This window comes from Schistocerca nitens, chromosome 2, assembly GCF_023898315.1.
Source record: "Schistocerca nitens isolate TAMUIC-IGC-003100 chromosome 2, iqSchNite1.1, whole genome shotgun sequence".
In the NCBI taxonomy this organism is placed as follows: Eukaryota; Metazoa; Arthropoda; class Insecta; order Orthoptera; family Acrididae; genus Schistocerca; species Schistocerca nitens.
In genome coordinates, this window is record NC_064615.1 from 272276624 (window position 1) to 272302972 (window position 26349).

The 26349-nt window shown below is 45.5% G+C and overlaps 1 protein-coding gene across 1 annotated transcript in view; it reads left to right on the forward strand.

Annotated features, from left to right (window-relative positions):
- The window catches only part of LOC126234980 (adhesion G-protein coupled receptor G2-like), a 118370-nt gene that overhangs the window by 72497 nt on the left and 19524 nt on the right, over window positions 1-26349 (forward strand). The window contains exons 6-8 of the mRNA XM_049943719.1: window positions 7101-7241; window positions 14203-14637; window positions 23087-23364. Of these exons, the coding sequence (XP_049799676.1) occupies window positions 7101-7241; window positions 14203-14637; window positions 23087-23364 (854 nt within the window). The remainder of the gene's footprint in view (window positions 1-7100; window positions 7242-14202; window positions 14638-23086; window positions 23365-26349) is intronic.

The following is a 26349-nucleotide window of genomic DNA, read 5'->3' on the forward strand; positions in this document are numbered from 1 at the left end:
AATATCTCCAACCTCGCTTACGTCATGGTGACCAAAACAGCTTTTTAAGGCATTGTCTGACTGGTGACACAAGAAAATCGGAAATAGGATAATGTCAGAGACAGCAGGGATGGGCTCCACTGTGGAGCACTGCCTCATTATCATCTCCAGCCTGGTTACTCATACAATGGTCAGAAATGTGAATGGAAAGTCTCTGACAGCGTGTCCCGGAAATGATACGATAGCTGGGGTGGTAAACATTAAAACTAAGGCGTTTTACTTTGCGTTGAGATCTAATCATGAAATTACAGTCACCAAATTTCACCTACGAAGCCAAAAAATTTTTTTAACTCCTACCTACTTAGGAAGAAATGACCATCGTCATAAAAGAGGAGAAATCAGATATCGCATTCCAAGATTAATGTGTTAATATTTCTCACATGCTGTTCAAGAGCAGAACGGTCAAGGAATAAGCTGAAAGCGGGTATGTGAAATTCCCGCCAATCAAATGTGAACTGTAATCGTGTCAGCGTAGAAATAAAACAGCAAATTTAGTTCATGTTTTTAGAAGCATATGTCCAGTATACAGATTACAAAGTAAAATACTTTACAATTTTTTTTTTTTTGTAAATTCAACTTTACGCAATACGTGATTATAACACAACATCTGTAACGAGCTCAGGCATCATCTGCAGGTGGAATAGCTATCATTAGAAATTAAAATTGTAGAGCAGCCACAAATCGTCTATAACTTTCCTTTACTGAAACTTTTCACTCGACAGACTCGAGCATCTTCAGAACTTAAGGGGACACTAAATTTGACATCTGCTGTTTTCTACTCCTTAATTTACTTTGGACTTTCCTGAACATTTTGGTATACAATACATTAAAATCAGACAATTGTGAGACCTTCAAATAATATTTCGAATGTTGACGTGTGACTGTCAAATATCGCGGCTACGCATACACTGCCACAGTTGAGCAGCCACATATAGGGAACTACACAGTCTACAAGGACTAACGGACCAAGTAATTGATGAATTACAGGAATATTATGGGAAGGCCATTAGAGATACTGTGACAATTTAGGCAAGATGAAAAGAGATGTGTGGAGCACTTTCTTTCATCGAATATCAACCGATGAAAAGCCATGTCATACTTTGTGTCCACCTCCACCAAACACTTGGTGTAAATGTAGGCAAGCTGAAATTTTTGGCACCCTGCATGAATTTACCCGTTTTCCTTTGGCAGTAATGGAGACGATCAAACCTATTTACGGAGATTTTGCAAATCCTAAATTACTAAAGAAGTACACTCCTGGAAATGGAAAAAAGAACACATTGACACCGGTGTGTCAGACCCACCATACTTGCTCCGGACACTGCGAGAGGGCTGTACAAGCAATGATCACACGCACGGCACAGCGGACACACCAGGAACCGCGGTGTTGGCCGTCGAATGGCGCTAGCTGCGCAGCACTTGTGCACCGCCGCCGTCAGTGTCAGCCAGTTTGCCGTGGCATACGGAGCTCCATCGCAGTCTTTAACACTGGTAGCATGCCGCGACAGCGTGGACGTGAACCGTATGTGCAGTTGACGGACTTTGAGCGAGGGCGTATAGTGGGCATGCGGGAGGCCGGGTGGACGTACCGCCGAATTGCTCAACACGTGGGGCGTGAGGTCTCCACAGTACATCGATGTTGTCGCCAGTGGTCGGCGGAAGGTGCACGTGCCCGTCGACCTGGGACCGGACCGCAGCGACGCACGGATGCACGCGAAGACCGTAGGATCCTACGCAGTGCCGCAGGGGACCGCACCGCCACTTCCCAGCAAATTAGGGACACTGTTGCTCCTGGGGTATCGGCGAGGACCATTCGCAACCGTCTCCATGAAGCTGGGCTACGGTCCCGCACACCGTTAGGCCGTCTTCCGCTCACGCCCCAACATCGTGCAGCCCGCCTCCAGTGGTGTCGCGACAGGCGTGAATGGAGGGACGAATGGAGACGTGTCGTCTTCAGCGATGAGAGTCGCTTCTGCCTTGGTGCCAATGATGGTCGTATGCGTGTTTGGCGCCGTGCAGGTGAGCGCCACAATCAGGACTGCATACGACCGAGGCACACAGGGCCAACACCCGGCATCATGGTGTGGGGAGCGATCTCCTACACTGGCCGTACACCACTGGTGATCGTCGAGGGGACACTGAATAGTGCACGGTACATCCAAACCGTCATCGAACCCATCGTTCTACCATTCCTAGACCGGCAAGGGAACTTGCTGTTCCAACAGGACAATGCACGTCCGCATGTATCCCGTGCCACCCAACGTGCTCTAGAAGGTGTAAGTCAACTACCCTGGCCAGCAAGATCTTCGGATCTGTCCCCCATTGAGCATGTTTGGGACTGGATGAAGCGTCGTCTCACGCGGTCTGCACGTCCAGCACGAACGCTGGTCCAACTGAGGCGCCAGGTGGAAATGGCATGGCAAGCCGTTCCACAGGACTACATCCAGCATCTCTACGATCGTCTCCATGGGAGAATAGCAGCCTGCATTGCTGCGAAAGGTGGATATACACTGTACTAGTGCCGACATTGTGCATGCTCTGTTGCCTGTGTCTATGTGCCTGTGGTTCTGTCAGTGTGATCATGTGATGTATCTGACCCCAGGAATGTGTCAATAAAGTTTCCACTTCCTGGGACAATGAATTCACGGTGTTCTTATTTCAATTTCCAGGAGTGTATTTACATGGGTAGACCCAGAATGTGAATGAGTCCTTCAATAATGTTGTGTGGTGCCGTGTGCCTAAAAATGTATTTGTTGGCCTTATCTCTCTAAAGTTAGCAGTGTCTGATGCTGTAATAACTTTTAATGGTGGGAACTATGAAAGACTTAAGGGTCTGGAGAAGTTAGGGGTAAGATTTGGACAGAACACAGCTAAAGGACTGCGGGAACTGGATGAGCTTTGTGTACGTGAAGCAGAGTTAGCTGCTCAGCAAATGACAAAAGAAGCAAGAAAGAAAAGGAGGAGGCAAGCACTAGGCTGTTGTGACACTGAAGAAAACAGGGGCAATTCTAGTGCATCAAAGACGCAGAAATTTAAGTCTGTATAAGAATTTGTAACAAAAAAGTTTTAAACCTCAATATCTCTTAAATGCATTTTTATGATAAATAACCCGTTCTCTAAAAACGTAATGATGGTAGAGACATGAAATTTTCACAGCATGCCAAATGTAAGATTCCACACATATGGAACTAGAATAATTAAAACATCCTGAGTTGTTTTGTTTTTATGTTCATTTATCTACAAAATTGAAAAAAAAAGATAAATTGTCCCACAATACAATTTCAGTAGTAATTACAGTTCAGCGTATCTAGAAAGGTGCATTCAATAATTATAGAAAATTATAGGTTGGTGTCTTAAAAATTTTCCGAGATAATGGGTCACAAAATTCGAAAATTTAACACTGGCGGCATAGGACATACAATGTCTCCTTAATTAGCCAAGGGCCACACATCTAGTGCACAGTCAGAAATATTTAAGGTGTGGCCCTTGGCTACTGAATTTCTTAAGATGCTCGCGTCTGAAGAGTGAAACGTGTCAATAAAGGAAAATTAAATGCAACTTGTGGCTGTTGCACAATTTCAAAACCAGATTTGCATTTTAACCTCGAGTTGAAGGGGTAAATAAATATATCATCTCCTTCTCTCACTCTGCTACAACCATACGTGGCGGTGCTAAGGGTGCCTTCCCCCTTAGTATTTCGTCCCAGTTAGTAATCCATATGTCTACCTAGTTTCGTGGAAATTGTTCCAAGAGTTAAAAAATTATGCTCCCTGTGTCACCCCTTCTTACCACTACCATTACCCCTAGAGAAATGCAATTAGAACTGTCATCAATCACGCAGAATCACTGACAACTATAAATCCGTCTCTAATACAATTCTTTTTAGTTTTTCACAAGTCATGCCATTCATACTCCCACACTACTAATATCCGTGCTACGGATGTCTTACGTGCAAAGTCCACTATGTGATCAAAAGTATCCGAACACCTGGCTGAAAATAACTTACAAGTTCGTGGCGACCTCCATCCGTAATGCTGGAATTCAATATGGTGTTGGCCCACTCTTAGCCTTGATGACAGCTTCCACTTTCCCAAGTATTCGTTCAGTCACGTGCTGGAAGGTTTCTTGGAGGATGGCAGCCCATTCTTCACGGAGTGCTACACTGAGGAGAGGTATTGATGTCGGTCGGTGAGGCCTGGCACGAAGTCGGCGTTCCAAAACATCCTAAAGGTGTTCTATAGTATTCAGGTCAGGACTCTGTGCAGACCAGTCCATTACAGGGATGTTATTGTCGTGTAATCACTCCGCCACAGGTCGTGCATTACGAACAGGTGCTCGATTGTGTTGAAAGATGCAGTCACCATCCCCGAATTGCTCTTCAACAGTGGGAAGCAAGAAGGTGCTTAAAACATCAGTGTAGGTCTGTGCTGTGGTAGTGTCACGCAAAACAACAAGATATGCAAGCCCCCTCCATGAAAAGCACGACCACACCATAACATCACTGCCTCCGAATTTTACTGTTGGCACTACGCGCGCTGGCAGATGACGTTTACCGGGCATTCGCCATAGCCACACCTTGCCATCGGATAGCCACATTGTGTACCGTGATTTGTCACCCCACACAACATTTTTCCACTGTTCAATCTTCCAACGTTTACTCTCCTTACGCCAAGCGAGGCGTCGTGTGGCACTTACTGGCGTTATGTGTGGCTTATGAGTAGCCGCTCGACCATGAAATCCAAGTCTTCTCACCTCCCACCTAACTGTCATAGTATTTGCAGTGCATCCTGATGCAGTTTGGAATTCCTGTGTGGTGGTCGGGATAGATGTCCGCCTATTACACATTACGACCCTCTTTGACTGTCGGTAGTCTCTGTCAGTCAACAGACGAGGTCGGCCTGTACGCTTTTGTGCTTTACGTGTCCCTTCACGTTTCCACTTCACAATCACATCGGAAACAGTGGACCTAGGGATGTATAGGAGTGTGGAAATATCGCGTACAGACGTATTACACAAGTGACATCCAATCACCTGGCCACGTACGAAGTCCGTGAGTCTCGCGGATCGCCCCATTCTGCTCTCTCCACTGAGGTCGCTGATATGGAGTACCTGGCTATAGGTGGCAGCATAGTGCACCTAATTTGAAAAACATATGTTTTTGGGGGTGTCCGGATACTTTTGGTCACATAGTGTATATTTTGTCATATGGTGAATCATAAATATACCAATTTTGATTTCAGTTTCTCCAGGCGTTCAAAGATTTACTTGCATGTCACTCCTCCCACTTCTCTACACCCATTTCCATCCCTAGGAGTGCAAGGGGTGTACTCGTCTCACACTTTTTTTAATAGACAGTAAGTTTAACGTTTACTAAGCTTCGCTGGAATTCTTTCAGTTATTTTACAACTATACTGGAAACCAAGCTGCTGTTTATTCATACAGCGACTAAGAAAATTTACTTCATGTGTTTATACAGTACAGAGTAAATATACATGAAAACTGTATGTGTTTTGAGGCCATACAGGATGCGAAATTTATTACAGAGAGCTGCCACTTCTGTCAGGAACAACAGTGCCGCACTTCGTGGTTGTCGAGTCGAACTGGGCTTGAATGACAGATACGGATACCTCATCCCACGCTTCTTCAACTGTGCGCCAGAGTTCATAATTCGTAGTGACTGGCGAGTGGTGACGTTGGGGCGTGAGTGTCTTGGCAAACCATGCCTAGATATTTTAAAATGTTGAGAGATCTGGAGAACTTATTGGTCAGAGGAACAGTCGCACGCCCTCTGTAAGGAGATCGGTTTGAGTAATACAGGCAACCTGTGATCTTGCGTTATCTTATTATTAATGTCATGGAGATCTGCTGTCTAAATTACAGACTTTGCAAACCAGAGGTGATCGTGTTGTGTACCAAATGGCCTGTGTGACGATGAGAGATATAGTCTAGCCTCCATAAGCGGTTACGCACCTGATGGTGCTGTGTGCGGAAACGGGACTTGCGACTGAACGTACCACCGTCGGCGCGCCTCTCTCTACTGCGCGTGAAGTGGAAGTGCAACAATGGTAACCGTGCTGACATTCAGACCTGCTCAAGACGTCGTCCGTGTGGACACTCGTTTTGCTGCTAATAAGCCCATTTGCTGCTGCATGACCGTACACGGCCTAGCAAACAATACATCTCTCCCAGCTCTGGTGCTAGTCACGTGTGACCGTTGAAATCTAGCATGGCGTTGAGTGTCAACCAACTGAACCCATCGACTCGATAGTCACATGACGGTGGTGGGGTTTCGACCACTGCCAGTAGCAACAACGCAGAACGATAAATCGATGTCTCGATACCCTACGAACCCGCCACTGTGTAATTCTGAAACGCACTGGTTCTCCTTACACGAGGCATAACACGATCTTCTCACGAACAACCAACATTCAAACGTGATTTCTGAATGAGAAATCAGCTGCATGCTGCCTACTTCGTGCAGTTTCGCTGAAATGCTAATCCCGCAATACATTTCTACATCTACATCTACATGGATACTCTGCAAATCACATTTAAGTGCCTGGCAGAGGGTTCATCGAACCACCTTCACAATTCTCTAATATTCCAATCTCGTATAGCGCGCGGGAAGAATGAACACCTATATCTTTCCGTACGAGCTCTGATTTCCCTTATTTTATCGTGGTTATCGTTCCTCCCTATGTAGGTCGGTGTCAACAAAATATTTTCGCATTCGGAGGAGAAAGTTGGTGATTGGAATTTCGTGAGAAGATTCCGTCGCAACGAATAAGGCCTTTCTTTTAATGATTTCCAGTCCAAGTATCATTTCTGACACATTTCGAAGAAATTTGACATTTTTAGTCGGCATTGTAAGAGAAAGTAGTCCCTAACGTCATATAGACAGTCTGTTGTCAAGATGCTTTAACTCCCACGGGATATCTGGGTATCTATTTGAAATAACCTCCCACACTTCAGCTTCAATATGTTATATCACCTATTTCGCTACTCGGCGGATTTTGTGAGAGACGTTCCATACTTACCTGGACGCTCCCTGTGTCGCACAGGCGGTGCTGAACGGCTCTGGAGAGGTGGACATCGTGCTGAAGAATAGCAACGTGGCCATCCGCAGGCGGCGCTGCGGCTACTGGAACCTCAACACCTCCACCTGGGACTTCGACAACTGCAGGCTCATCTCCAGGGGGAAGGTAAGAACACCGCCGTCTCATCTCTGGGCCTCGCTGACCTATGACAACATAACTCGTCAAATTTAGTTTTCATTCTCCAGTTGCCCAAATCTGGGCACAGCTTTTCTTCAATATTTCTTCTTCTAATTAATGTGTGAACTCCTTATATCCATCTCGCCCTTGGTCTCCCTGTTTTCTTCCTTTCTCTTCTCTGATATCTTTTTCCTATGTCCATACCATATGCGTTGTCTTTATTCTACAAAATGAATAATGAAACTTGTGACATTCATAGCTCGATAGTTCCCAAATTATTGAGCTACTGTGTGAGAACTTTCCAATTTGCTATTGTTTTGTACCAACACAGTGGCAGTCATAACTTGTTTGTACATCTGATATTAACAAACTCAACTGTTCATAGAGCCACGAGGCTCAAATAAAAAATGGTTCAAATGGCTCTGAGCACTATGGGACTCAACTGCTGAGGTCATAAGTCCCCCAGAACTTAGAACTACTTAAACCTAACTAACCTAAGGACATCACACACATCCATGCCCGAGGCAGGATTCGAACCCGCGACCGTAGCGGTCGCGCGGTTCCGCACTGTAGCGCCTAGAACCGCTTGGCCACTCCGGCCGGCGAGGCTCAAATAGTGGGCTCTTTAATCGCAGTTGCATAACTGATGCTAATGGACTACCATTCCATATTATATTTATAAAGCTATGTCAACCTCATGATCATTGATTGAAAACTAGTCACAAATAAGAAATTACTGAAATAAAAACCTTTGATATTCCTGAACTGACAAACTGCTTGGTGATTTGGGATGAGAATTCTCCAATAGAAATTTAGCACTATCTTCAAAGTGTCTGGTTGATTGTGTGGCCGTCTGGGACCTTGCCTTTCGTGGGCAGTGACCTTACCAATTGAGTTATCCAGGAATTTCCGGGAAGACAGGATTCCAACTTGGAGTTCCTGTCAGGAACTCTAGTTTTACTCTGCCAAGACGTTTGAAAGCTTAACGCACTCCGCTGAGAAGTGAAGGATTAATTCGGGACATGAAGCTACTACAGAAAGAATGTAGACTTAATGTCGTGACCCTGCATGCAGTAAGGGGAGGTCACACAGTTCTGCGTACGGGCCTCCATCTGTCTCACCTTCTCAAACTCAACCTCTGTTCACATACATAAATTTAGTTCCTGCGCTGTACTTCTGGAAAAAGAGACAAAGATAAATTTGCTGATGTGCTGCCCGAATGAGATTCTGGAGCAGTTGCTACTTGCTTTCAATGAAGTCTTAGAGGCTCACCATTTTCTTTCATTTATGTATATACCCACTGAATATTAGGCAATATGTATCCATGACACCTTGTCTAATCAGTTGCAATGGCCACTTGCAGATGCTAGATGTTGGCCAGTGCTGGCCCCAGATGCACTTCACACTCTTGCTGAGCATTTCTCACCAGTTGTGACACAGGCTGTTGACAAACATTCTCCTCAGTATGTGTAAGGATGTAGTGTCTAGAGTTGCAGCGTGAACTTACAGGTGAGTGAAATGTTCCAGTGCTGGGACCTGAGACAGGTTGTTGAGCTGATCAGTGGTAGTGAACAGCTCACTAGCCAGCTTGTAATGCGAGGTACTCCTGCACAACATTCATTGTAGTGTGTATCAAGACGTCACAGCAAGTGAGTCGTAGTGTCCACTAGCAGGTGTGTGACATATGATGGTGTTGGGACATTTCGCGCTTCACACAACTACTGAGCAGTAGTGAACTACTGTAATGCAAGATGTTCTCTAGTATGTACGAGTGTGGCTTGGCTAATGCATTCTGTCTGACTGCAGGTGTGTCAGTTGTGTTGGTGTGGTGCTGATGTGGAATTATAATGCAAGTAGATACCCAATACGTAATAAGTGTGGAGACCAAGGAACTGTGCTCTCCTTGGGCACGGGATGCCAAGCTCAGCATGCAGGAGTGTTATCCAGTGGAACGCCCAAGGGTATCAGTGATACAGTATTGGCTGTGAATACATTTCTTTTCAGGATTCGTAGAATGAAAATAGGTTCTCCATGTCACTGAACAAAGGCGCCAGAGTGGCGAAAGTGGTCAATAGTTGCTGACTTGTCCACCTCAGTGGTGTCTCCATTTAATGTTAGAGGTTGGAAACTACACTTTCAACAAGGGTTGCATCTTGCAGATTGCCGACCCAGAGGTCTGCAGGAGTTGTCCGCCCAGCTGGAACGCTGGCGTCGGGGCACACTGTTTTACGGGGCGCTCTTGAAGACATCAGAGTTCACACTCAGGTCAGGGGCCACCAGCGCCACACAGAATGACGGTAGCCATGCAGAAGAACGCCCTGCCTCCCAACAAGAGACAGCGAATACTCTGGCCATTGCTCATGTACACGCAGAAGCACAGCACTAGTACACATCTATCAGGCAACGTGTGTGGCTGTCAGATAAAGGTCACCTTTGAGTGAGCCCCAGAGGTTTGCTGGTCGAGGACTCTCAGTGGCAGTAGAGTAGGCAGCAGCGGCATTATAAGGAATTGGATTGTATCAGGCTGGCTGAGGTCTGACAGTTGAAGTCGCAAGACGAATATTAGGCAGCACTTCAAGGAACAGCCTTGATATGGATTCGCTGTAACTCAAACAACTGTCGCACTGCTTCCTCCCATGTCAACGGTTGAAAGTCGCTCTTGCATATGACTTGTGTGTTGGTACAGTACCTTGCACTGCTGTTGGAATGACGTTACGATGTGGTCATTCTTCTGCAGTCACACTCTGAACCCTGTGGTCGAGTGTGGTGTATCTGTGCCCCAGTTGTGTGCTACACAGCTCACATTCTCATTGTGCCATTGCACACAGGCATGTCTTGGCTCGGCGCTGCACTTGCCAGTGAATGAACTTTAAAAATTTTACTTTCAGACAGAACTGTTTTCTGTGGTGCAATATACAGTTCCATATCTACAGAGCCATTGTGGTCACATATAAATGTGACCACATATGCTGGTGGTGGCACGTGTGGTTGTCAAGCAGCAGCACTGCATGCCTCTCTCCATTATGTATGTAGGTATCTTGCCTTTAGAGTTGCGATTTCCACATACATTTGTGTGATGTATGCTGCTGCCAGAAAATGACTGACTTCGCACAGCTACAGAGCAGATATGACAAATTGCAAGATGTTTTCTAGTATGTACCATCGTATCTTGGCTAATGCATTGTGTCCTATTGCAGGTATGTCACAGGTGTCGCTGCCAGGACATGACACACTACTTGTAGTTGCTGAGGTATTATGACGCAAGCAGCTCCACAGTTTATGACAAGGTTCCTCGTATACTGAGTTGTCATGCGCCCTCTGCACTGTGGCTGCTAGACCCCATCCACCGCTGTTGAGATTGGCTTTTGACAGCAGCTCTCTGAATGAGCCCAGTGAACAGCCTCCTCGTGGAAGCTGGCATTCCTCCAATGCGGCTCCAGTGGAAACCACTGCTTGCAAATTATACTGCCTATATTCATAGTTTACCTCACCATCCGAATTACCGTCTCCTTTTTCCTAACAAGGTGATCCATCTCACTCAATGGTGGCCCAGAACAGGGCATCTCCTTGCAGTCCATGTCCAGTCGCCTATTATTGAACTCGACACTTTTCCTCTCCAACATTTCCTGCGGGTCCACTTACAAAGACTTTCATGGTCCATGCCTTGGCCACAAAGTCGTCTGGACCTATCGCAAGACCCAAAAGGCTGTTCCACCTGAGGCCCTCTGCTGGCAATTTTTCTCTATTCTTGGCGAGTTCCAGGGCTCAGAAATAGTCTACACTGATGGATCAATGGTCAACGATCTTCTTGATTTCGCTTACACTCACGTTGGACATACTGAACAGGGCTCCTTGTTGGCTGGCTGCAGCGTTTTTACTGCAGAGTTGGTAGCCATCAATCGTGCTCTTGAGCATATCAGCTCCTGTATTGGGGAGTTCTTCGTCACCTGTAGTGCCTCCTTAAGCAGCCTACAAGCTCTGGACCAGTGCTTCCCTGGCCATTCTTTGGTACCGACTATCTAGGAGTCTCTTTATGCCTTCGGCACCAGTGGACGTTCAGTGACCTTCATTTTGACCGAGGACCTGGGCAATGAACTTGTTGACCACCTGGTCAAACAGGCTGCCAGTAAACCAAATCTGGAGACTGGCCTGGCAGAGACTGATCTTCGATCCGTCTTCCACTGCAAAGTTTCCCTAATCTGGGATAGTGAACGGTGCACTCTCAGTACACCATATAAACTATGTGTTATAAAGAAGACAACGAATGTGTGGCAGTCGTCCATGTAAGCCACTCCCAGGGACTCTGTTGTCCTCTGCTGACTCTGCATCAGCCATACTTAGCTAACACAGGGTCCCCTTCTCCATCGCGAGGACCCACCTATGTGTCACTGTGGCTCCCATATGACTGTAGTCCACATCTTGTTGTACTGCCCTATTTGAGCCGTTCTGACACGCAATTTTAACCTTCACAGCACCTTGCCTTCGGTGTTGGGCGACTATGCCTCAATGGCTGGTGTCGTTTTACGTTTTTTCGTTGTTGTTGTTGTTGTGGTTTTCAGTCCAGAGAGTGGTTTCATGCAGCTCTCCATGCTTCTCTATCCTGTGCAAGCTTCTTCATCTCTGAGTAACAACTGCAACCTACATCTTTCTGGGTCTGCTTAGTGTATTCATCTCTTGGTCTACCTCTACTATTTTTACCCTCCACGATACTCTCCAATACCAAACTGGTGATCCCTTGATGCCTCAGAACGTGTTCTGCCAACCGGTCCCTTTTTTAGGCGGGTTGTGTCACAATTTCCTCTTCTCCCCAATTCTATTCAGTACCTCCTCATTACTTATGTGATCTACCCATTTAATCTTCAGCATTACTCCATTGCACCATATTTTGGAAGCTTCTATTCTCTTCTTGTCTGAACTATTTACTGTCCACGTTTCACATCCATACATGGCTGCAATCCATACAAATACTTTCAGAAAAGACTGTCTGACACTAAACTCTATACTCGATGTTAACAAATTTCTCTTCTTCAGAAACTTTTTCCTTGCCATTGCCAGTCTACATTTTATACCTCTCTACTCCGACCATAATCAGTTATTTTGTTCCCCAAATAGCAAAACTCATCTACTACTTTAAGTGTCTCATTTCCTAATCTAATCCCCTCAGCATCAACTGGCTTCCTTCGACTTCATTCCAATATCGTCGTTTCGCTTTTGTCGATGTTCATCTTGTATCCTCCTTTCAAGACACGGTCCATTCCGTTCAACTGCTCTTCCAGGTTCTCTGCTGTGTCTGACAGAATTACAATATCATTGGCAAATCTCAAAGTTTTTATTTCTTCCCCATGGATTTTAATCCCTGATCCAAATTTTTCTTTTATTTCTTTCACTGCTTGCTCTACACACAGATTGAATAACATCGGGGATAGGCTACAACCCTGTCTCACTCCCTAATCAACCACTGCTTTCCTTTCATGCCCCTCTACTCTTATAACTGCCATCTGGTTTCTGTGTAAATTGTAAATAGCCTTTCGCTCCCTTATTTTACCCCTGCCACCTTCAGAATTTTAATTTGAGTATTCCAGTCAACATTGTCAAAAGCTTTCTCTAAGTCTACAAATGCTAGAAACGTAGGTTTGCCTTTCTTTAATCTGTCTTCTAAGATACGTTGTAGGGTCAGCATTGAATCACGTGTTCCAACATTTCGAAGGAATCGAAACTGAGCTTCCCCGAGTTCGGCTTCTACTAGTTTTTCGATTGGTCTGTAAAGAATTCATGTTAGTATTTTGCAGCCATGATCTATTAAAGTGATAGTTCGATAATTTTCACACCTGTCGACACCTGCTTCCTTTAGAATTTCTATGTTTGTTCATCTCACCTTCTCTTTTAGGATGGAGATTTTAGTGTCTTGCAGAGTGACTTTCTCACCGTTATTTATTCTTGTAATCAGCCAGTCTTGGATATCTTCTATATTATTTTAATACGTTCCATTACTTTTCCTTTTAACGTACGTTTTTCCCTTTTGGTTATTTTCTTTCGTTTTCTCTTTCAGTGTGGTTCCCCGTTAGTTTTCCGTCCTTTGCCATTCTGCGACCCCTTTTTGGAATTTTAATCTTCGTTGATCCATCATGGATCGTGTTACGACAGCTGGCATGAACTTCTTGATGCAATAATTTACCAACAGCCGTGTGATTTGCAGAAGTTTATTTTATTTTATGAACTTCTATATGCTGCAGGACGATTGATTCACGGATCAAAAGCCGGCCGGAGTGGCCGAGCGGTTCTAGGCGCTTCAGTCTGGAACCACGCGACCGCTACGGTCGCAGGTTCGAATCCTGCCTCGGGCATGGATGTGTGTGTCGTCCTTAGGTTAATGTAGTTCTAAGTTGTAAGGGACTGATGACGTCAGATGTTAAGTCCCATAGTGCTCAGAGCCATTTGAACCGCGGATCCAGTTATATGGCTCCTTCTGTGTATAGCGATTTTACGACTATGACGAATGGGGCGTGAAGATGGCATCAATGTAATACCGAAACTGGTAGCAGCACATTGAAGTTCATTAAATAAAATAAACTTCTACAAATCATACGGCTGTTGGTAAATTATTGCATCAAGAACCTTTTGGGAATTTGGAGCCTTGTTTACATGAGGAAAAAGGGACTGATGACCCTGTAGTTTGGTCCCTTTATACTCCAAACCAACCATCCAACCACTTGCAAGTGTGACACATTTGCTGGTGCTGGCAGGTGTAATTATTGGACAGTAGCACTTGAGCTTGTCTCTAGTACGTATGTCTGTGCTGTGGCTCTGCAAGTTTCTCTCCTGTGTGTACGACGGAACAGTAGCACTGTTAACATCTCTACAGTACGTATGACTAGACAGTTGCAACAGAAGCTGCCCTCCAGTATGTAGCACGATACATGGTTCAGAGAGCTGCGGTGGCCGGTTACAGGTGAGCGACGTGTGCCGCTGCCGGCACCTGACGCACTTCGCTCAGCTGGTGACGGACGCGGACGTGGCGTGGCTGGGGCACGAGGGCACGCTGACGGCGCTGTCGGTGGCGGGCGTGTCGCTGTCGCTTCTGGGCGCTCTCGGCTTCGCGGGCACCGCGCTGGTGGCGGGCGAGTGGCGGCGGCGCGCCGGCTCGCGCGCGCTGCTGCAGCTCGTGCTGGCCACGGCGCTGCGCGACGCCTGCTTCGCCGCCGCCGCCTCCGGCCTCGGCTCCGGCGCCGCCCCCGGTGCAGAGCCGTACGCGCAGTCCGATCCGGGGGCGCTCTGCGTCGTCGTGGGCGTTGCGCTGCACTATAGCCTGCTGGCCGCCGCCTGCTGGGCCACCGCCGCCGCGGCGCTACAGGTCCTCCGCTTTGCGACCATCGCCGGCGCCCAGGTACAACCGTGCCATTTGCTCTCTCTCTCTCCCTCTCCTGTCTGTCTCCCCCTATCCCACCCCCCCCACCCCCCTCTCTCTCTCCCTCTCCTCTCTCTCTCTGTCTCCTTCTCTCTCTCACTTTCTCCCTCCCTCTGTCTCTGTCTCTTTTCTCTCTCTCTCTCTCTCTCTCACACACACACATACACATACACAAAGACACACTCCTCTCTACATTCTTACCTTTTGGACCCCGTTCGTCTTTCTTTCTTTCTTTCGCTTACGCCATAATCCCGCAGCGATCGCAGAGTCGGTGTCGTTACAACGGATTTGGCAATGATAGTTTTAGGGATGGCCGGATCCCCTTCCCGCCGCCACCCCATACCCACCAGGATGGAATCAGTGTACCCCAACTGTGTGCGTCTAGTGTAAATCGTGAAATAGTGTGGATGTGTTGCAAATATCTGCGACGCGTGTAACCGAGGCTGAATGTGGGGACCAGCTCGGTATTCACCCAGCGGGATGCGGAAAACCGCCTAAAATCACATCCAGGTTGGCCGGCACAGCGGCCCTCCTCGTTAATCCGCCGGGCGGATTCGATCCGGGGCCAGCGCGCCTACCCGAGTCCAGGAAGCAGCGCGTTAGCGCTCTCGGCTACCCTGGCGGGTCTTTTGGACCCCGTTCATCTCCAAGCGCTAAACTCACTATCTGCATCTACGTGACTAGACTGCAGTCCTACGTAAGTGCCTGACAGAGGATTCGTCGAACCACCTTCACATTCTTTCTCCACCAACCCACTCTTGAACAGCACATGAGAAAAACGAATGCTTAAATGTTTCTGTGTGAGCTCCTATTTTTCTGATTTTATTATGATGATCATTTCTCTCTATGTAGGTGGACACAAACAAAATATTTTCTCATTCGGAAGAGAAAGTTGGTGACTGAAACTTCATGAGAAGATTCCGCCACAACGAAAACCGTCTTTGCTTTAAATGTTGTCACCCCAATTCACATGACATATAAGTGGCATTCTCTTCCCTGTTTCGCGATAATACAAAACGAGCTGCACTTCTTTGAACTGTTTCGATGTCCTCCGTCATTCCCATCTGATGCGAATCCCACATTACACAGAAATACTCCAGAAGAGGGCGGACAATTGTAGTGTAAGTAGTCTCTTTAGTAGACCTGTTGCATTTTCTAAATGTTGTGCCAATCTGCCAATAAATCGCAGTCTTTGCTCTACTTTCCCCACAACATTATCTATCCACTTTTATTTTTTCGTAATTGTAATTACTGCATATTTAGTTGAACTGACAGCCCCTAGATTTGTGTGATTCATTGTGTGACCGAAATTTAGCCGATTCATTTTAATACTCACGTGGATAACTTCACACCCTTCATAATTTAGAGATAGCTGTTATTTTTTTCACCATCTAAATCCACCTCTGAATCATTTAGCAATTGAGTTTGATCATCTGATGACTTTACAAGACGATAAATCACTGTAACATCTGCAAATGGTCCAAGAGGGCTGCTCAGAGTGTCTCCTGTGACGTTTATGTAGATCAGGTACATCAGAGGGCCTATAACAGTTCTTTGGGGAACGCAAGATATTACTTCTGTTTTAGTAGATAATTTTCCATCATTTACTATGAACTGTTATCTTTCTGAGAGGAACTCACGAATCAAGACGCACAACTGAGATGATACTCCATAGGCCCGCAATTTGATTAGAAATCGCTTGTGAGGAATGGTGTCAAAAGTCTTCTGGAAGTGTAGAAATATGGAATCAGTTTGAGATACCCTGTAAATAGCACTCATTACTTTGCAAGCCGGCCGGGGTGGCAGAGCGGTTCTAGGCGCTACAGTCTGGAACCGCGCGACCGCTACGGTCGCAGGTTCGAATCCTGCCGCGGGCATGGATGTGTGTGCTATCCTTAGTTAAGTTTAAGTAGTTTTAAGTTCTAGGGGACTGATCACCTCAGAAGTTAAGTCCCATAGTGCTCACAGCCATTTGAACCATTTTGAACTTTGCAAGAATAAAGAGGTAGTTGAGTTTCACAAGAATGGTATTTTTTGAATCCGTGCTGACTACGTGTAAGTAGTTTTCTCTGCCGTTGTTCAAATAGAGTATAAGTTCTTAATTTTATTGAAAATGGACGTCAATGATTTGGTCTGCAATTCACTTAGCTGTTGTATCAGCACACTCTGGGAGAAACCGAATCGGTATTCAATATGGAGCAGAAACGTGCCTTTATTAAATGATTTAAGTACATTCGCTATAACGAGGATATCTACTTCTAATTTACTCATGTTGGCAGTAGTTCTTGGTTCGAATTCTGCATTATTTACTTCGTCATAAACTCTGAAGAAATTTCGGTAAACCGTCTTTAGTAGCTCTGCTGTAGTGACACTGTCATCGGTAATATTACCATTGGTATCGAGCAGTCACCCAAAGTATCTGTCCTCCTATTAGTGGACGTCAATATGGAGTGTGTCCACACTTCACCTTTATGACGATTTGAAGCCTGCTGTGGACACTTCCAGTGATGTGTTTGAATGTTTGTGGAGGACCAGCAGCCTATTCTTTCTCAAAAGCCGAAAGCATACAATGTAGTGATGTTGGAAGCTCTGTTCTGAGGCGAAGTCGACGTTCTGACGAATCCCAAAGGTGCTGCATTGCGTATGTGCATGGACTCAGGGCAGTGCTGTACACTAACTATTGTCTCCCACAGCTGCTTGTGATAGGATGCACTGTCATGCTAATACGAACAAGGATCGTACCCGAAACGTTCCTGTATTATACGCAGTATACAGTTCTGCAAAATGTGTTCATATCCTTCAGCATTTAGTGTTTTATTATGTACAATAACGAGACCACATTCTAATCACGAGAAAAACCGACATACTGTAACCCTGTATAGTCCTTACTTCACTTTTGGCACACATTTTACGGCAACTAACGTTCTACTGGCATTCACCAAACACAAACTCTTCCATCAGACTGCCATAGGATATAGCGTGATTCATCATTCCACATTTCCAGTCATTCGCTGTCCAGTGGCATTTGTTTATGGGTTAGGGGTGCCCAACGACGAGGTTCAGCGCCGATACGAAGTTATTAGAAATGAAAGTGGTTAAAACTGAGGAAATGGGAGAAAAGAGACAAAGAAACAAAAAGATAAAACTGCACTCACTCTCCCTCAGTTGTAACACCGAAAATGCAGGATGCATGGCACCTGCTACCGATATATACATTTTTTTAAATTTTATGTAAATATTTGTAATTTAAATGCTTTCTTTTAATAAGCAAGGACATTGCTTCACTGTATGTGTACATTTAGGTAAAAGTCTGTTGACGTTTCATTTGCTGTGAAACTTATAAGTTCTGGGAAAAAGCCAAAGGAATTGTTATTTGCATCGACTAGCAACGATAATAGCAGTGCTTGTGCGTTGTAAAATCTTTGGGTAGGGGGTTGTTGCGCAGAGAGAGAGAGAGAGAGAGACGGGTTACAGCGCTTGTGGTGTGCGGAAATGTGGTGTTAACGCTCTCGCAGTAGAGAGTACAATTTCGGCGGCATCATGTACGAGCGCCGGCCAGATGACTAGTAGCAGGAGGAAGGACAGTGGACGGGCGGAAGAGGCTGTATTAATTATGATTTCCGTTCCTGTAATTAGCCGTGGCCCCACAAGATGCTACTGTCTTCAACAACAGCAGCAGTTCCAGAAACACAGATCCGTCGTCGGCTCCGAGTTTCGTCTCACGCACAGCACTGAAGTAAGACTGTTCATCGGTAGAAAGTATTAACGGCTAACCCAGCAGCACAACTGAATGTGATTTGATTAATGAACTTTATTTAAATAATAATCAATTACATTCAGGGCGATTGTGTCCTCATTGCCCCCAGATATTGTTACCAAGCAGGGTCCTTGTTCCTTTTTTTTTTCCTTATATGCTAACCGAAGTTCGAGAATCTATCACTAGAAAAAATTAAAATCTAAAGAAAATGCACAAATTAAGAGTGCGGGAGTTTTATTTATTTTACATATACACTCCTGGAAATTGAAATAAGAACACCGTGAATTCATTGTCCCAGGAAGGGGAAACTTTATTGACACATTCCTGGGGTCAGATACATCACATGATCACACTGACAGAACCACAGGCACATAGACACAGGCAACAGAGCATGCACAATGTCGGCACTAGTACAGTGTATATCCACCTTTCGCAGCAATGCAGGCTGTTATTCTCCCATGGAGACGATCGTAGAGATGCTGGATGTAGTCCTGTGGAACGGCTTGCCATGCCATTTGCACCTGGCGCCTCAGTTGGACCAGCGTTCGTGCTGGACGTGCAGACCGCGTGAGACGACGCTTCATCCAGTCCCAAACATGCTCAATGGGGGACAGATCGGGAGATCTTGCTGGCCAGGGTAGTTGACTTACACCTTCTAGAGCACGTTGGGTGGCACGGGATACATGCGGACGTGCATTGTCCTGTTGGAACAGCAAGTTCCCTTGCCGGTCTAGGAATGGTAGAACGATGGGTTCGATGACGGTTTGGATGTACCGTGCACTATTCAGTGTCCCCTCGACGATCACCAGTGGTGTACGGCCAGTGTAGGAGATCGCTCCCCACACCATGATGCCGGGTGTTGGCCCTGTGTGCCTCGGTCGTATGCAGTCCTGATTGTGGCGCTCACCTGCACGGCGCCAAACACGCATACGACCATCATTGGCACCAAGGCAGAAGCGACTCTCATCGCTGAAGACGACACGTCTCCATTCGTCCCTCCATTCACGCCTGTCGCGACACCACTGGAGGCGGGCTGCACGATGTTGGGGCGTGAGCGGAAGACGGCCTAACGGTGTGCGGGACCGTAGCCCAGCTTCATGGAGACGGTTGCGAATGGTCCTCGCCGATACCCCAGGAGCAACAGTGTCCCTAATTTGCTGGGAAGTGGCGGTGCAGTCCCCTACGGCACTGCGTAGGATCCTACGGTCTTGGCGTGCATCCGTGCGTCGCTGCGGTCCGGTCCCAGGTCGACGGGCACGTGCACCTTCCGCCGACCACTGGCGACAACATCGATGTACTGTGGAGACCTCACGCCCCACGTGTTGAGCAATTCGGCGGTACGTCCACCCGGCCTCCCGCATGCCCACTATACGCCCTCGCTCAAAGTCCGTCAACTGCACATACGGTTCACGTCCACGCTGTCGCGGCATGCTACCAGTGTTAAAGACTGCGATGGAGCTCCGTATGCCACGGCAAACTGGCTGACACTGACGGCGGCGGTGCACAAATGCTGCGCAGCTAGCGCCATTCGACGGCCAACAGCGCGGTTCCTGGTGTGTCCGCTGTGCCGTGCGTGTGATCATTGCTTGTACAGCCCTCTCGCAGTGTCCGGAGCAAGTATGGTGGGTCTGACACACCGGTGTCAATGTGTTCTTTTTTCCATTTCCAGGAGTGTAGCTTGGTGCACGTGGCTGTTTGGTTTGGTACGTATTCTAGTATTTAATTCTGTCCAAGTCAGTAAAAAAGGCTCAGTTGTTCAGACAATAATGTGAAATCCAATTTGAAAATTAAGTAACTGCAAAGTAAAAAGTGCTTGCCTTTCTCTAAATTTTTTTGATGACATTATGTTGAGGTCTCTGAAAGTCATTGTTCGCGTAACGAAGTTCAGTACTAATTACAGTTTAAGTGGATATTTTCAAATCATAACTCGATTGCCCTTTTCAAAATTAATGACAAACTTAACGTAAAAGAGACGTCTCAGTTTTCTTTAACATTACATACTCACCTTCAGTTGGCACGTCAGTGTTTAATAATAAATGTTTTTTTTCCGATCATCTTGTACAGGATTTTGGATGTGAATTGCCCTAGTGGGCTGGCGACCGTAATTATTTCCTTTTCGTTTATTAGTGTAACTTTTGGATTCATGATCAATGGTACCCCTTTTCTGTCCAGTGTTGTTCGTGAGTGAATGCACAAAATAACTTTCATTTTTCCAAATTGTAGCCCTGTTCGGTTTAATTACTTTTTTATTTTTAGTAGACTTTTCTATCAGAAAGACCAGTTGTACACTTTCCCCCTACTTATCGGTATTACTTTTTTGGAAAAGATAACCTTATCCAATTAGGAAAATTGCATTAGGTATACACGCGATCCACGGTCATATTTTATATCGCAAGCAGGGTAGGCCGATTAGTAAGGGGGAGGTCACACAGTCTTACCTATGATCGCCTGGCTCACATCGTACACTGTAGCAGCGTCACTTTTTACAGCATCTCAAGTGTTTCTCATCATTGGCTAAGAAAAATGCGACGTATGAGTAGCTGCTCGTTTACTGTACAGTCATTGTGCTAGCTCGACTGTTGGTCCCGCTTAAGAACTCACGAATTATTCCTTCGGCTGATTTCATACACTACTGGCCATTAAAATTGCTACACAGCGAAGATGACGTGCTACAGACGCGAAATTTAACCGACATGAAGAAGATGCTGTCATATGCAAATGATTAGCTTTTCAGAGCATGCACACAAGGTTGGCGCCGGGGGCGACACCTACAACGTGCTGACATGAGGAACGTTTCAACCGATTTCTCATACATAAACAGCAGTTGACCTGTGTTGCCTGGTGAAACGTTGTTGTGATGCCTCGTGTGAGGAGGAGTAATGCGTACCATCATGTTTCCGACTTTGATAAAGGTCGGATTGTAGCCTATCGCGATTGCGGTTTATCGTATCGCGACATTGCTGCTCGCGTCGGTCGAGATCCAATGACAGTTAGTAGAATATGGAATCGGTGGGTTCAGGAGGGTAATACGGAACGCCGTGCTGGATCCCAACGGCCTCGTATCACTAGCAGTCGAGATCACGAGCAGTCGAGTCAACAGAGCGGGACGTTTGCAAGACAACAACCAACTGCACGAACAGTTCGACGACTTTAGCAGGCGCATGGACTTTCAGCTCGGAGATCATAGCTGCGGCTACCCTTGACGCTGCATCACAGACAGGAGCGCATGCGATGATGTATACAACGACGAACCTGGGTGCACGAATGGCAAAACGTCATTTTTTCGGATGAATCCAGGTTCTGTTTACAGCATCATGATGGTCGCATCCGTGTTTGTCGACATCACGGTGAACGCACATTGGAAGCGTGTATTCGTCATCGCCATACTGGGGTATCACCCGGCGTGATGGTATGGGGTGCCATTTGTTACACGTCTCGCTCACCTATTGTTCGCATTGACGGCACTTTGAACAGTGGACGTTACATTTCAGATGTGTTACGACCCGTGGCTCTACCCTTCATTCGATTCCTGCGAAACCCTACATCTCAGCAGGATAATGCACGACCGCATGTTGCGGGTCCTGTACGGGCCTTTCAGGATACATAAAATGTTCGACTGCTGCCCTGGCCAGCACATTCTCCAGATCTCTCACCAATTGAAAACGTCTGGTCAATGGTGACCGAGCAACTGGCTCGTCACAATACGCCAGTCACTACTCTTGATGAACTGTGGTATCGTGTTGAAGCTGCTTAGGCAGCTGTACCTGTACACGCCATCCAAGCTCTGTTTGACTCAATGCTCAGGCGTATCAAGGCCGTTATTACGGCCAGAGGTGGTTGTTCTGGGTACTGATTTCTCAGTATCTATGCACCCACATTGTGTGAAAATGTAATCCACATGTCAGTTCTAGTATTAATTATTTGTCCAATGAATACCCGTTTATCATCTGCATTTCTTCTTGGTGTAGGAATTTTAATGGCCGGTAGTGTATTTTCTTCAGCTACCCTCCATAATGCTCGACCGTCCCTGTCCATCAGTACGTGAGGTGTGGCTTGTCTTGGTTTAGCTGCGGTTGTTCCCTCGCGTTTCCGCTTCAGAAATGCATCACCAACAGTTGGGTTCAGCAGCTTTAGAAGGGTTGAAATTTCCCTCATAGGTGTGTTACTCAGATGGCACCCAATGACTTGGCCACGTTCGAAATCACTGAGCTCTCATGACCGACGCATTCTGCCGTTACTGCCCTTCTACTTTCACACTGGCGTGTACGCCTCTCATAACATCTAGTGCTCAGTTCTGCATTTCATAAGGCCTTCTGGATTCTTTATATTGATTAATGTATCTCTACGCAGTACAACAGTACCATCTCCACTTTATCAATGGGGATGTGCCATTACGATGATGATACTGTGGAGTGACGATTCTGAAGTCCATCATGAATGGAGACAAGCGCCTATAAACATAGAAAAGCTAACTAGGTTACTTTTCGATGAGATAATGGTAATATAACTTGTCCCCTTTATGTAGGCATACTCCGACATTATGCTAGCGTGTGCACTGTCAGTGTGGCAGTAACTGCTTACCTCTCTTTCAGAAATACAGAAACATAATTCGAATAATTTAGGACCCAGTATACAGCCCTGAGGTAAGTTAACTCTTAGACCTTTGTGCAGGCTTACCCTCACACGGTGCTGGTGTGTGCGCTGACAGCATGGCTGATGCCGCTGGTGCCGGTGCTGGGGGCGCTGGCTGCACTTGGGCCGGAGGGCTACCAGCTGCGCGAGGACTCTGCGGCTGGAGCGCTCTGCTTCCCTCAGGGCGCCGCCTTCTATACGGCCGTTCTGGTGCCCTCCACGCTCTGCTGCCTCGCCAGCGCCACAGCCTTCTTCTGGCTGCTCTTCGTCGTTCTCTTCCCCTTTGGGCGGGCAAAATCGGTTGCTGCTGCCTCCAGGTATGCTGGTGACGCTCAACCATGTTCACATATATACTATCCATTCAAAAAGTCCCGAGATTGATTTTATTCCTAGCATATAAGCAATGTCCATGTAGCAACTATGGTGGCAACTTTGCACTAACAACAGTAAACAACAGGTTTGCATTCGACCAATCAGTTGCGAGCAAGCAACATTAAGTAGTGGACACGAGTTCGTAGTGTGTCAGTACTGTCGTGTCACAAATAGCAATGGACGAACAAACTGAATATCTTTAAATCAAATGTACAAGACATTCTCTAGAATGTTTTGAAGAAGAGAAAAGTGTTACAGTTTTTCCCACGCACCTCGACTCCAAAACCAAAGAATGATGCAAGAACACTTCCTTGCTTGAAATAAAAAACAAGTAAGTTGTGGTCTGGAAAAAAATCATCGTGAGGCATGAGACTTGGTGTTATCAGTATGAATCTACCACACAACGAAAAAGTGAAAAATGAGCCTCTAATGATTTGCCAGTACTGAAGAATGTGACATGTAGTATGAAGAACCTTCCAAAAAAGGACATTTCTGACAGTTTCAGATGGTTGTATTAGTGTTCTGTACATTGGTCTCAAATTTGATGTGGGTGAGTTGATTGGGGTGGAGGGGAGGGTGGCGGGAGGGAGACTGTTTAGAATACCTCAAGCATTAAAACCACTGTCTGAACTTTAACTTTTATTTGTCCAGTATGGACACTTTTTGGGTATATTGTCTGTCAACAGTAGTTTCTGAAATAGGACTCTGATGTTTGACATCAAGAGCTTTTGCACTCATTGAATAACTGAAGAGTGGAAATGGCAGATTTTCTAAGTGCCACATCTCACATTTGTCACAAGAATAAAAAAACAATTACCTCTTTTTATACATAACTTATTTGTATCCAAAAAACTGAGAAGGTATTCTGAAACCACGGAATACTTCTTCACTGATGGTCAGCAATCCTCATTGCGCTGTGTTTGTGTAACCATTTGTTACAGGCTGTTAACTGCACTGTCACATCACTGATAGGTGTTATTGCAGCTAAGGTATCGCTTGTTGCTCCACATTACAAGAGCTAATGAATATATCTCAGTCTCTCTCAGTGGGCGTTCCACTGAATGTGTAACTTGTGCCAGGCAATTGGTGCCGATATACCAACGTGTGTTCACATCCACGACTGACTTACAGTGTTAATTGTTTCTTTCTGTAGCGTAGCTATGTCACCACCTCTGCTTGGTGTCGCCTGTAACTGCGCTAGTGCGACCTTAAGAAAAATTTTAATTTCTTCCCGTTTTTCTACTCTGTGGCATAACATTTATAATGATTTTGTCCATTTTCCTGTACAAAGTTATAAAGGAAATGTTGCAACTTTACTCAGACTATCCAATATTACGTCATACACAAAATTATAATTGTCTGTTTGTAAGACAGAGAAATGTGTTTTGTTTCAGTACAGGTACATATGTTACAGAAAGCATTAGTCTTTTGCCGTAGATTATCAAGTAAAATTTAATTGAGATTTACATACTTACTCCACAGAAGTATATATAATTTTATACAGTAAGGCTGTTATAAGCATAAAGTTAAGTACTTCTTTAATTACTCAACATTTTTAATCATTGCTGTAACATCACAGTCCTGCAGCTATGAGCTGTTACATGCTATAAAAACAATTGTCTGTTAAGAACTGGTTGGGAGTGCTTCTAAGCAGTGTGTATGATTCTCCTATAGTAAAACCGATCAAAGTTTCATACGCAGATGGAATGTGAAACTGTTATATCGTGAACACATTGACCATTCACCATCAAACTGACATTTAAGCCTCATGGTTGCGGGGAGCTTTTACACTTGACAATTGGAGTGATTTGGTTTTGTTGAAGGGACACCAAATTTTCGTCAGTGCATGGTAAGATTGTTCAACATGGCTTTCGTGCCCTTCATGATCAGGCTACTGAATGGCTTATTCCAGCAGCGTAATACAAGGCCCCACACTGCAGTTCAAACAGCAAATGCGTTGAGGAATGCAGAGATGCTTGACTGGCTTGCCTTGTCCTCTGATTCATTACCTGTAGTGTTTATTTGGGATGTGATGCGAAGATGTATACTTTCATAGCATCTTCCAGTCAGCAGTCTTTATTAAATGACACAATGTGTCTACGAATGGAATTAAAGTTTAATAAATTAATACCTGTTATATGATGAACATCTCCACAGGGTCTGACACACGTATTGGATTGCTGCCTCATTGTTTAACACTTTCCAGTTTCGAACTGTATTTTGTTCCAACCAGATAATTTAAACAAACTCTATCAAAACAGAATATAAAATATGACATGAGACACAAATAATTTTCACTTCTGTTGCAATTTTCCGTCTGGAATACGATTTTTTTCCTTTTTTTTTTACTCCTCACAAATGAAAATTTCCGGCTATAGGCTGCCACCGGATCATGGTGACGCAAATCACCCGATAAAAAATATCTCGTCTTGGCTACACTACTGGATAGGTTGCGGATGGCTGCAGACACGTGGTCAAGGATCACAGTATAAGTGTTAATTAGGGCAGATAGACAGTCGTCCTCGACTGACCGGGCGCTCGAAGAGAAAATGCTTTCTCCGTGTTTCTCACTCTGATGGTAAACGATTTCTGCCAGTTGACGTCTGCTACAAAACTTGTGCCACTCATCAGGGATTTGGTTGTTTTTCTCAACAAAGTCGGGATCTTTTACGAGCCTGATACTTCTAAATGTAATAAAGTCCAGAGTTTTTCGGAATAGGCATCTCTGAAGCTAGAATTAAAACATACTAGTCTAAAATTCAAATATATGTCCTACCATTAGTGTTTCATTATTTTAAATCGTTAAACTGTTGGTACGACATGAGCGAAAAAAGTTTTAATCAAACTTTCTTTGGCGGCATCAAAGAAACACAATGATACACAGTCGTTCAGCTGCTTTTGAGACGGACATACCACTGGCGAAATCATTT